This window comes from Chiroxiphia lanceolata, chromosome 2 (assembly GCF_009829145.1).
Source record: "Chiroxiphia lanceolata isolate bChiLan1 chromosome 2, bChiLan1.pri, whole genome shotgun sequence".
Lineage (NCBI taxonomy): Eukaryota > Metazoa > Chordata > Aves > Passeriformes > Pipridae > Chiroxiphia > Chiroxiphia lanceolata.
The window spans coordinates 111,863,673-111,876,374 of NC_045638.1; the positions used below are offsets into that span (position 1 = coordinate 111,863,673).

At 35.9% G+C, this 12,702-nt stretch overlaps 1 protein-coding gene across 6 annotated transcripts in view; it reads right to left on the reverse strand.

Annotated features, from left to right (window-relative positions):
* EPHA6 (EPH receptor A6) overlaps window positions 1–12,702 on the reverse strand; it is a 455,633-nt gene that overhangs the window by 102,535 nt on the left and 340,396 nt on the right. For all 6 annotated transcript variants that reach the window (XM_032678076.1, XM_032678079.1, XM_032678074.1 and 3 more), the window contains one exon: window positions 5,843–6,028. In XM_032678076.1, the coding sequence (XP_032533967.1) occupies window positions 5,843–6,028 (186 nt within the window). The remainder of the gene's footprint in view (window positions 1–5,842; window positions 6,029–12,702) is intronic.

Genomic DNA, 12,702 nt, shown 5'->3' on the forward strand with positions numbered 1-12,702 from the left:
TAGAAGTTCAGCATATTAGATAGTGTATCATGGGCAGATTAAGCTGCTGATAACAAGATGTTGGCTTGTTTTACTGTCTGACAATATGCTTGTTCTTCACTGCTTATCGTCCTGTGAAAGATGTTGCAGCAGAATTGGCAGGTATAATGTATAGCTTCCTAACTGCAAAAGAGAAAAGCAGAACACAGAAATGTGACTGATCTGAACTGCAGGAAACAGTAATGGCCCTTTGATTTTTGTGGAAAAAATTTCTCAGAATGCAATACCTGAAAGACAAATTTAATTTTTCCTGAGGTTTAAAAGCCAATTTCTTCTAAGCATGTGTCATTCAGGAGAACAAGCATTGTGCATTCTTAATTTTTGCCAGCACCCTTCAACAAATGGATGCATGGTAGTTTGCCAGTGCTATTTGAAATGTTCACACACATGGATGCATGTGTAAAAATAGCTCGGTACTATCAACATTAATTATGTTCTTTGAGTACCAGTCATGAAGGGTAACCTATTTGGCAAGAAGGCTACAGACACTGAGTTTTGTCTGTGTTAATGGCAATCATGTGCAGAGCTCTAACTTTCAGCTCTGTGTTTTGGATAATATTCTAATAAACTGATCTCCTAAACTTGGCTAACAATGCAGGTTTTGTGTTAATTTGCTCACCACAGCAACATTGAATTCAGTAATGTGTTGTGATATTTATCCATGAAATAGGACACAAAGGAAAATAAAGGGAGTGAGCCAAATTGAAATTTACAGCTCCACTTACTGAAAAATTTGTGATACAACTGAAATCCTGCTGTTTTGTCTATCATTATGTGCATAACTACAATATGGTTCATCAGACAAATTCAGCTTTATGTAAAGCCCACTGGCTAATATGACACACACATAGTGTCACCCCTGCTTTGTGTCACAGTGGATTGTCCCCAATCAGAATGGAAGATATCTGTGGATGAATAATATATTCCTACCCTCCTGTGTTGCATAAGGGAGGTGCAAGTGCCTGACATGGGTTCAAGGAGTGGATTTGAAGACGTTTTGGCCTCCAGCAAGCACATCTGTGCCTGGAGATGCTCTCGGTGTTTCAGTGGTGTGCTGAGATTACTGACAGATGGAAATGTAAGATTTGAAATAGGTTACACTGTGGGTTATAAACAACTCTATAATGCTAACATGGAATTTGTTAACATCATGTGTTTTCTGCTGGTCCAAAAGGTTTTACTTTTCAGAATTGCACGATAAATACTGCAATGCAGGTCCTGTATTTTTGTGTATAATCATAATCATATTTTCCAAGCTATCATGGTCTAGCCTGTGTCAAATAGTCACAACTTGGCTCTTAAAAGGTCAGCATTTAAACTTTGCAGAATCACACTTCCTTGGAGTACAATTTCAACACCCATGACCAAGGCAAGGATATCTCAAATACTGCTACAAATGTTCTTTAGTCCTTTTGTATAAAACCCAAATTACGTGTATAACAAGCACATGTACTGGAAAATGTTTCACCTTCTCAAAGGAATTCTGAACTCCACTTAATAGTTGCAACCTGTTAACAGGTTGGAGAAAAGGGCAACATTAGATTCATTACACTAAGGGCTCAGAGGCCTAGAGCACAAGGTCTTGGCTGAAAAAAATTAATTAATTATGTCCTGCATTTTTGAAAAATGAAAAAGGGGTCAGATATGAAGAGCTACATACAGTAAATTGTAGTGAAAAAGGATCATGCTGATGCTTTGCATTCCTTGTGGACAAGGTCAGGTGCACTGATTTTAGGGTTTTTGTTGTACTGAACAGGTTATATACAATAATTTAAAAAGAAACTTAACGATTAAAGCTTTGAATTCAACCTACTAGATGACTGACTAAAGATTTCAGAACTGGAATCACATTCACAATTTGAAAGCCACAAATCAAAACAGTGAGGAGACAATAAGGGAGTTGGAAGCGTCATTCCAAACCCAAGCTCAGTGTTTGAGGATGTGAGCGTACACAGAACCAAAAGCCTAGGTGCTGCCTTCATTTAGCCTCCTTTTGGGACTCTTCTGAAAATTCTTCTGAAGATTATCAATATACATATTGGTGGTAAAGAAAATGAACGTCTTAAAAAGATTACTGCTGTATGTGTGACAGGTGCAAATCCTCCAGCAGTCAAAATTTGGAAACAGAAACAATTCCTCATAAATCATTTTTAACAACTGAAAGTTATTTAGGGTAAAGTTTGAGGGGAAGGGGAACAAACAAGTTATGAATGTAATAAAGCCCTCTCATACCTTGATATTTCATATTGACACAGTATTACACAGCACTGATTAGGCTGTGCTTTAAACTGCTATGTAAGATACCATCAGGCTAAACTAACTATAGATTCCAGGCTGGATTTTCTCTAATACAGCTACAATAGTCAGAGACCATTTTTCATGTCTTTTGTAGATATAGTTGTCAGATGTTTGATTTAATTTATTTTACAGACTTTTAATAGGAAATCTGCAACACAGGCTTTAACAGGATGTAGAAGAAGTGGAAGACATTTTCTGTATAGCTCAGCTTTCAATGATGGTCACACATGTTTGTACTGGAGAAAGAAGTTATTTTTCCTATACTCTTTATTGAAATAGCAGCAGCTTGGCCAAGGACATAAAACTGATCAGAGCATGTCCTGAAACCCCCAAGAAGAGATCAAAAAATTATCACTGTATTAAATCCATAAACACTAACATTTATGGATGTTTTCATAAAGTGCCTAAGCATCTATGATAAATTTGCAAGGCAACGAGCAGCCCTCTTATGGCAAACCTTGGAATGGTGTTGCTAAAAGAAACCTAACAGGAATAAAGTTTTCCCTGTGACTTCTGATCAGCAATATAAGTGAGTGATCAGATCCAGATTCTCTGCTATGGTGTATCTGCCTTTGGCCCAGCAAATTGCCCTTGAAATGAACTCTCTGTTAACAGAGAGCTTGTGCTACAGCAACTGCTCTGCCTACTGCTCTCTGTGATTAGGGACTGTGGTTAGGACAAATGAGAAATGAAGCAATAAGAAAAGGGAATTAAACCTCTGTTTCAGACCTACTTTTGAGCAGGCTTAGTTTAACATTTTTTTCATCCTGTACAGTACATATTACACAGCAATTTTGAAAACAGCATAATTTAAAAGTTAACATCTGCTTAGCTGGTAGCACCAGATAAAAGCTCTCATTTGTAATGAACAGGAGAATTTGTTATTGCCCCAGTCGATACCTATTGACTTGGTAGAGCACTTCTGCTTATTATAACCAAACCCTTTTTCTTTTTTGTTCAATAGTCAATGACACTGGAATGGAAGGTACTGCTTATAAACTGGTGCAATATATACCAGCAACAGCTAGAAGTTAATGACTAATGGTTACAAAGAGGAAAGCATGTGCTAAGAACAGCATTACACATCTATTAATCACATTTACTGCATCTGATGTGCCTTTATAGGTTAGTGGAACTGTAATGTACATCAGATAAATAGTTTTTGCTGTTATTAATCTTAGTTTCAGCACAGAACACCTTTTAATCACACTATCATTACATAAATAACTCTGCTAGGACAAAGTTCTGTCTGACTTTTACAGCACATGTTTTCGTTACAGGAAATTTCTGTCTCATGGTGGATTCTGCAGTTCTACACTTAGGATTTAGTGAAGTGCAAGACAACTGTTCTTCTCCCAGCTGAAGTCATGTTGTTTCCTAAATACCACGGCTGGGGTCGTGTAAATGCAAGGCACCATCCTAAGGATAAACTGGAAAGAGGGAAGGAGAGCAGGGTGGATGTGTCCATTGCTCAGCTTCCTTCTGGCTTCTTCCTGCAGCAGAGCAGAGCTGCACAACCTTGTCCTTCACACTTTATATAACTTGGACTTTATATGCCTTGGGGTGAAATTTGTTGATAATTCATGTAGTCTTTTTTCATTCTATAACTGTGGGTTTATAATTGTTTGTTTGTTTGTTATAAACCTGCCTGACCCAAAAATATTTTCTTTCAAACTTTCAGTACTATTTTATATCTGAGAAATGCATAATTTTTTAGGACAGTGTGACTATAACAGTAGCACCTACTATTTTTATACTACCTTTAAACAAACATTACAAAACAATAATAAAGTTTGTTGGTAGATTAGGGAAAAGCAGATCTGCTAATGATGACTTTTTGGCTTACAGGTGTCTATAATCACCTTTCCTATAGAACATTAACAAATACTCTAATGCTGGAGCACTGATTTATCTGTTTGATTTTGCTTTCTGAATGCAATCTTGATTTCTCTCTGGGCTGATGATGAGTCATTACGGAAAGAAAATTTATAAACGGGGCAAAGATTAAACAATTGTGCCATGGCCAAGTACATTATACTGTATTCTGTGTGCACCATTTAACTGGATTCCAACAATGTTCATAAATCACAGCCATTTGCATTTTTCAGGGATGAGAAACACCCTCCTAGATCCACCACATGGATCCTGGTCATACCTGTGATACTGCTATTGGGGAAGACTGGTGGAATTTAATTGCTGCTATGCTACTCTTCAGTATGAAGCAGGGAGCTAAATTCAATTAAGTTCCTACATATTTACATCTCTTGACAAAGGTCCCCAGTGCTGCTCAGCCTGGGTTAAGTTGTGTTCTTGTTTGCTGTCAGCGAAGCAGAGCAATGGTGAGACTAAAGCTGCATCTTTTCTGCAATGCCATGGATTTTGTTAGCCTAGTAACCAAACATACCCAAATAATAATAAATTTATCCTTGCAATACTGTGTTAAGAAAGAAAAAGATCCTCTTCTTCTTAATTTAGAACCACAGGGAGACAGATTTGCACATGGGTGGGTCATTCCATAAACCTGTTGAAATTGCATTCCAACAGCACGAGTTCAGGAGCTATGCTTCCTTCTTTGGTCTAGTACTTTGTGTTTTCCAAACACAGCTTCTGATGTTGTAACAAGGTGAAAACAGGAAATATTCATAACATATTTACTGTATTTACTGTGAAGGTAAGAGGATATTATTGTTTTATACACACAACACTTCCCTTTACAAGAAAAATATAAGTACTGCAAATTAGCAAGCAACATGGCTTAGTTGAGACAAGTCAGTTTTGAAAAGAAAATAGCTTTTTTAATTCCAGTTTTTTAATTCATTACTGGAAAAAAGATGGCATTAAAGAAATTACATGCATGTTAATGTCTTTTTACTTGATACTTAAGTGAGCACTAGATATTTCAGCATTTCAGAAAAGTCCAGAATACCACTAAAAATTCTCAGTTTCAGAGGCAAGGGATATTCATGGCAGCTGCAACAGTTACGTAGAGTAAGACATTTTGTAGATTATTCTGGAATTTTAGTAAAGTGCACAATAAGTTACAAAGTTACATTTTATTTCTTTAAAATAGGAAATTTATCTCTTCTGGTACCAAAATCAACAAGTCTCCACCAAATAAATAATAAATACTTCTGCAAAAAGAAGAGTATAACTGATATTTTTTAAGACAATTTGACTTCATTGTCAACTCAGTTACTTTTATGGTTTTCTCCACTTGCCTATAAGCAACCTCTCCAGTCTATTTCAAAAGAACCTGTAAAGACATCACTCAAATGAGGATGATTGTTATTAAAAAATAAAACATTCCTAATTGAAAACAGATAGGCTGTGCATTTCCTACTATGGTGCCAAACTTTGCAGTATCAACTGTCACTTCACGATTTGGAAAATTTCTGAGAACTGTAATCCATATTGAATGTGGACATAGATGCTTAATTTTGATATTAAATGACATAGAATGGGAAAACCACCATAACAGTCTTAACTAAAGATGTTAGTGACTTACTTTTTGTAACAACTCCTTCGAGGCGAATTATATTCGGGTGATCAAATTGTCCCATGATACTGGCCTCCCTCAGGAAATCTCTCCTTTGCCTGTCCATATAGCCACCTTTTAGAGTTTTAATTGCAACAGGGATCTCTCTTTTTCCTGGTGTCTTCAGACGTCCACTGCACACTTCTCCAAACTCACCTTAAATAGATAAAACATTGGTTAGATCACTCACAGTGCCTCTACACAAAAATATTCAAGAAACCCATACAGCTCTCAGAAGTGGGCAAGTTCCTGAGTTTCATCGCATCCCTGAAAACCAAAATATTCAGCAGTGCTTCACAACAGTCACCTTTCCTTTGTGCCACACTGCGAGATCATGGGGACCTGTATCTCAGATTTTGAGACTGAATTTTGATGTCAATATGTGTGTGATATATAACTGAGAATGCCAGGAGGAAGGAATGTAAGGACACTTGAGATTTTTATTCCAGTGATGACAAAATATCTATCTAAAATATCTATTTATAGCAATATTTATCTCTAGGGGTGAAATGCACTGAGACCTATATGATAAGAAAAGCTCTGAGACCATCAGAATACTTGACTATCCTCCAACCGTAGAAAGTATTTAAAAAGTACTTTGTGCTATGTTGTCCCAGAAAAGCGCTTGCACATGATTTATTTAAATAGACTTACACACATACTTGAAATTAATTATGCATTTCCCTGTTCAGACACCCAAAGGCCAACAGATGCAGCAAATCTGGACTGAGTTGCATAACGAGAGGAGTGTCAGAGCCTTTTCCCCCGATGTTCTCCTGTGTACATTATGGCCTGTGAGGAACACTTCTCCCTGCACTCCCTTTACACATTTACTAATCGAGTTTGTACGGAAATCACAACTTTCCTTTGATCTTGAAGTCACTCAGAAGCTATTTAAAGCCCCTACCAAATATACTCTGGATGCCTTCAGGTCACTTTTCAATCCGTCATAATTCAGTAAATGAAAAGCAACATTCACAGAAATATGTCAAAGCACTACCCAGTGCAGGGAAATTCCATAGGAAACCAAATTTTCTACCCCAGTCATTTGGGAATCAGAACTGCTAAAAACCAAAAAATGAATAATGAACAGATACATATGTCCAACTGGAGGAAATATATTGTTAACCCCTCCTTCAAGTGTTGTCTGAATTAGTTTTCCTTAAACTTTGAGGACAGAAGAAAAGAAAATAGGAAAGCTCCATCATGTAATAGTGTGCCTTCAGATATGAACCAAGTCTAGAAGAGAGAGACCTTAAAGGCAGAAGCTTCACCTCAGAAAATTTGATGTTGCAGGATTAGAATGGATATTGTCATACAGCTTTTATTTTATTAGGTTCTGTCGTTTCCACTAAAAGAAAACAAAGTTTTATTAGTCAATAAGATCCAGGAAGAGTGGAGGGATTAAAAGAACAGTTTCATAGCTTGTCTTTCACTTCAAAGACAGAGGTATCAACAAGTGCAAGAGTACAATTAACAGATGCTGAGCATAATCTCTGAATAAATTATCAGCTTCTTAAACAGATTAAAAAAAAAGTGTCCCAGGTCTCCTTTCCAAAAATCCCCCCTCTCCTCCCCTTCTCCCAAGTTGTTTTATTTCTACTTAATTTTCAAAAATAAATTAAAGCATGTGCTTCCCTGCAGATGTGTGCAAATATAAGATATGTGAAAATACATGTCACAGAATCACAGAATCTGCTGAGCTGGAAGGGACCCACAAGGATCATGGAGTCCAACCCTTATCCCTGCACAAGACCATCCCCAAGAGTCACACCAGGTGTGACTAATGCTCTGGGAATCTTTTGACAAAGGTGGAAGTTGTGGAAGGATTTTCCTATATAATTTTTCCCCTTTAGAAGGCTCTCCTTAAAAGTTTGCTTGCCTGACTACTGAAAAAGTAGTAGCTAATTTGGACTTGTAAAGTCCTACCGTAAAAGAAAGTCATGAAACCTGAATGCTTTGAAGGAAAATGCTATATTAATCTTCTGTGTTATGTCCAGCACAGCCAAAACACATCTCCAAACCCATGACCTTATTGTATTTTACTGTTTTTATTCCAAATTAAATGCCTAAAATGAGAAAAATTTCCAATTTCTTTCTCTTGATGAAACAGTGAAAAGTAAAAATACTAGAGCCTTAATATCCAGATTTTAAAAGAAATTTTGTGATCAATAAATCTATAGAACTGCAAAATCTCATTTTTGAGAATAATTTCGAAAGCATAGGTTATAGAATAAATGGTTTTGCTAACACAAGATTATACAAGAGTACTACAACTTCAGAATTTCATCCCTCAGGGACTGTAAAAGGCTGTTCACCAAGTGTTTTTAAATAAATTAAACTGAAAGAGGCAGGAGAAGGGCTTACAATCCCAAGATTTATTATCTTTGCAACACCTAAAGCAGGAGAAGGAATATTGTGTCTTCTCCCTGACCTGTTCCTTTTACCTTTTTTGGATGCATGATTTGTAAAGTTGGAAAGGAATTTCACTGCCCTCGGATATTAGGATTGATAAACTGCTGAACATAAAGACTAACAGCAGGTTTTTTGTGACATGACGTCAAACAGACAGTAAGTGATCATCAGCTCCCAGAACACACAGTTCCTACATTTAGAAACCTAAAGTGTGTATAATAACTTCTAATTCTGTTTTAGACTAGATGGAGATCAATGATATGATTTAAAGCATTGTGTTATTTACATGGAGAGTTTGACAAGATTTCATCCCACAGTAACTTTTCTGCTCTTTTCTTCAGATAAAGCGTTTTCAATGTTTTTAAAGTCAAGGGGGAATATGCTCAACAAAAGGGATTTTTTAAATCTAAGAATCTAAGTCTCATTGCTCAGGTTTGATGATAAACAAGATAAATGTTGACCCTGCAGCAGTAAAGGTCCATGACTGCATGTGTAATAAGTGGAAGCTGAGAGCCAGATGTCAATGAAGTCGACAGCTTTCCTTGCTCCAGGGAAAAGGCTGATGATAACTAGAGGAAAAAATAGAGTTCAATGTCTGTTTAGTTTTAATAAAATTTAAATAATCCCTGGTTTAATGATCTAAACCTCATACATCTTACTGTGTGTTACACACAAAGAAGCTGATTGAGCAGTCTAGAAATTTACCCTGTGCAAACCACTTGTCCCTTTTCTCACTCAGTCAGAGTATATGTGTTATTTAAAGTGAAATAGGAATAGCCAGCCCCTTAAAAGTGTGATGTGCAGTCTGGCATTACTACATGGGATCAAAACAAATGTCTTGCAGCACAGACAGTTGCTGTTGATACAACTGAAAGGTCACAGCACCAAATACAGCTCGGCTCATTTTCCCATTTTAGTCATTACACCTGTGGGACAACTAGCAGGAGATTGAGATTATAAAAAGAATATAGTCTACTCTCTGTGAAAAATTGAGGAGTTGGTCTCTTCCTTGAGTTTCAATATTATAACAAAGAAAATAAGAAGCTAATTTTAACTGATAAAACAGACTTGACAAAGTACCTCTGGGAATTCCTTCTCTGAAGAGGTGCTGAAGCCTTAAACCAAATAGCAAGAAGTGAGGGGGGCAGAAAAAAGTGTCATGGGCAAGACAGAAACAAATAATATGATAAAATGTCAGTAGGTGCAGCAAGCTCAATATGAGAGTTGCTGAAAGGGACCATCTGAAGAAAATCTACAATAATGAATTGATGGCAAATTTTGGGAACTGGCAAAAAGGCACAGAGTGATCTTTGGAATAAACCAATATGAGATCTGATGGATTATTTAATATTAGTGATTAAAAAAAATCAGCCAAGAGTTTTGAATCCAAGAATATGCAATACAATATTAAACAATACTAAAACTTGGTCATAAAGAGTAGATAAAATAAAAGGGAATTGCACCATTTAAGCAATAACCATTGTAACTATTGCTAGAATGCGAACTTTATTAATACATATTTATTTGGTTGGTGTTATCACAAACTAAGCAGGTAACACAAATAGGTCCTGTTTTGCTTTTTGGATTGTAATCTGCTTGTTATTTTGAATATTTTATCAAACTGCAAATTCCATTTTGGTTGTAAACTGTTTCCCCTACTGCCTTTACCCTCCTGTTTGAACCAAGACAGAGGAGAAGATATTCGAAGAATAGAAAAAAAGACCATTAACAGCTATTAACTTGGATAATTTCTCATTCAATCAAAAGGTCTATAAAACAGTAGTTTTTTTGGCTCAGATGAACCAGATGTAAGGTAGGAGATGATGGGAAGCTGCTCAGGGGAAGTAATCTGTCTACATATCCATCTTGAATCTGTATTTATGGGCAGATGTTGTTGCTTTAATGCAGATATTTTGTGTCTACACCTGGAGTAAGTAAAGCCTGAATAATTTAGAGAGGACTTTGCAAGTTATGTAGTTCACTTTGCCTTATTTTGACCAAAGCATCAGAAAAAAGGACAGTAATTCAGAGTGTTTGCAGATGTACCGGAACACCAAAAGCGTGCCAGAGGGGGAGACTGAGAGAGCTGAGATCAAAGTTTCAATTAACAGTCTCCACAGAACATTGTGGTTGACTTCAAAAACATCAGCTCAATAAAAGTCAACCAGGAGGACCTGGAAAAGGATTTTAACAGAGGTTGCACCAATTCATTTTCTTCTTGAAGTAATCTCACAAACTCAGTATCCTCTCTTAAATTGTTGCTGCTTTGCCTTTCTTATTCTTACCTGCCTAATGAGATGAACTTGCAATAGTAATATTTATTAAATCTACAAATAAATGTAGAGACATTACCTTTTTATTTTGGCTAGGAAATCTTTGACTGTTGCTGGCCAAGTGTCATCTTGATCTTTGTGACCACTAAAGGCTATTTTCCAATCTGCTGTTTCTGCTTGCAGTTCTTGCTACTTTTTCAATTTGACCATTTTTTGCCACCTTCTCTGAACCTTTTTTTAGTATCTGATGGAAAATCATCATTATCTGGAGCAGTCAATGTGTAAGCAAGAAATTTAGACATTTTCCTCTTTTTTTAATATCGTATAATACTACCTTTATGTACTTGACACCAAAGATCAGACCCAATTGTCTGTGTAACATGGTTAATAGGATAAGTTTTTAAAAACTGAAAATGAAAACTTTTAGTTCTCGAATAGAAATAATTGTTGTTTGAAAGATTAAAGTTACAGAAATTAAAAACAAAAATCATTGACCAAAATAAATTGTTAAAACAGAACATATGTAAGAAATGCATCAATATCTTCTTAAAAGATATTGATGTTTCATTTTGTAAAAGATGTTGATTTTTGGTTTCACTTAGGTGAAAATTTAAGTATCTTTATAAGTAATTCTCCTGTGATTAGAAATGCATTTTATATCCAGTTGAAATGTTTAATATGGAATTAAAGAGAATTCATAGAGAAAGTTTGAGGACTGTTGTGAATTATGCTGATATGTTATGTCCCTTGGTAGCTATTAAAGAACTGTGTAAGAATCTGTAGTCTCTGTACCTCAGCCATGGTATTTAACCTGTTTCTTGCCTGCATAGAAATAGGTTTAAATTTCATTTCAAGCAGTTTGCAAGTCCTAGCAGGTGAATATTTTTGAAGATGGCAAATTGCCCAAGTAATTTTAGAAAAATAAAACCCATAAAAATAAAATGTCAAAGTATACACTCCCCCACATAAAAGAAAAGGGAGAAAGAAGCTGAGTAAAGAATTTTCATGAATCAATTGAGAGTAAGGACACAATTTTAATCTGAACTAAAATCAATAAACCCAGTCCTTGTCTATCGTATTCAACTGCTTGGAAATCAGTAGTTACATTACTGTTAGTATTAATGGAGTTCAAAATGCTTTATAATCCAAGACATCAACATCTATAGTATGTCTGAAGAAAAGACAGAAATAAAAAAAATCAGATAGAATGTTTTCTGCAGAAATCAGCCCTCTGGGGGCTCTCTCAAGCTCATAATTCCAAAGGTGCACAGAACTACATATTATCTGGCTTAAGCAATCAGGTGGACTGAAGTACTCCAGAGATATAGATTGCATTGGAAAACAGAACTGTCCCTCTTACTTTCAGGTCAATACTTTTCTCCCCTGTTTGTTAACAGACATGATTTCATTTCTGTTATATTATTTACATCACCTTTTCTAGTGCATAAAGCACTTTTGAGCAACACTGAAGCTACTTCTGCTCTTGTCAGTGTAGTAACGTATCATTAAATGAGGGATCTTAAGGGAAAAATATTCCTCCTTTCTAGAATGACTAAGATATATGAAAGAGAGATAAAAAAGAAGGATCACAGTGCATTATGTCTTCTGACAGTAATTTTCCTGACAATATTTGCTAGCATGAGTTCTTTGGTGGGTTCACTAAGAGTAACTTAAAATGAGGTTTTCTGTCCACTTTTACAAGATGTAACTGATTTTTTAATTCTGTTGTATTGTGAATGATTTCACTTTTTTCCTTCATGACATTAGAGTTTAAGAAAGTAAATAAGGTCAAAGTAAGTAAGTAATAAAACAGCATTGTTAAAGAAAGCCCAGTAGCTCAAGGATGGGCACTGGAGCATGGAACATACTAAATAAAATTACATTGAAGTGAACATCTGTGCAGTTGGTATTGTAAGCACCTTTAACACAACAATTTACAAAATTTAGTCACTTTTAATATCTTGAGGACACAGAGAAATATCCATATTGTGTAATATGAAGACCGAGAGTGTTAATCTCCTTTGCAGGAAGAAATTATATTTCAGAGCTGGATTCTGTTCCTACATTCATCAAAATTTCTGACACAGACTTTCAGCTCTCCCACCTTCCCCTTCTGTTGGGGCTGAGAAATGATTAATTCTC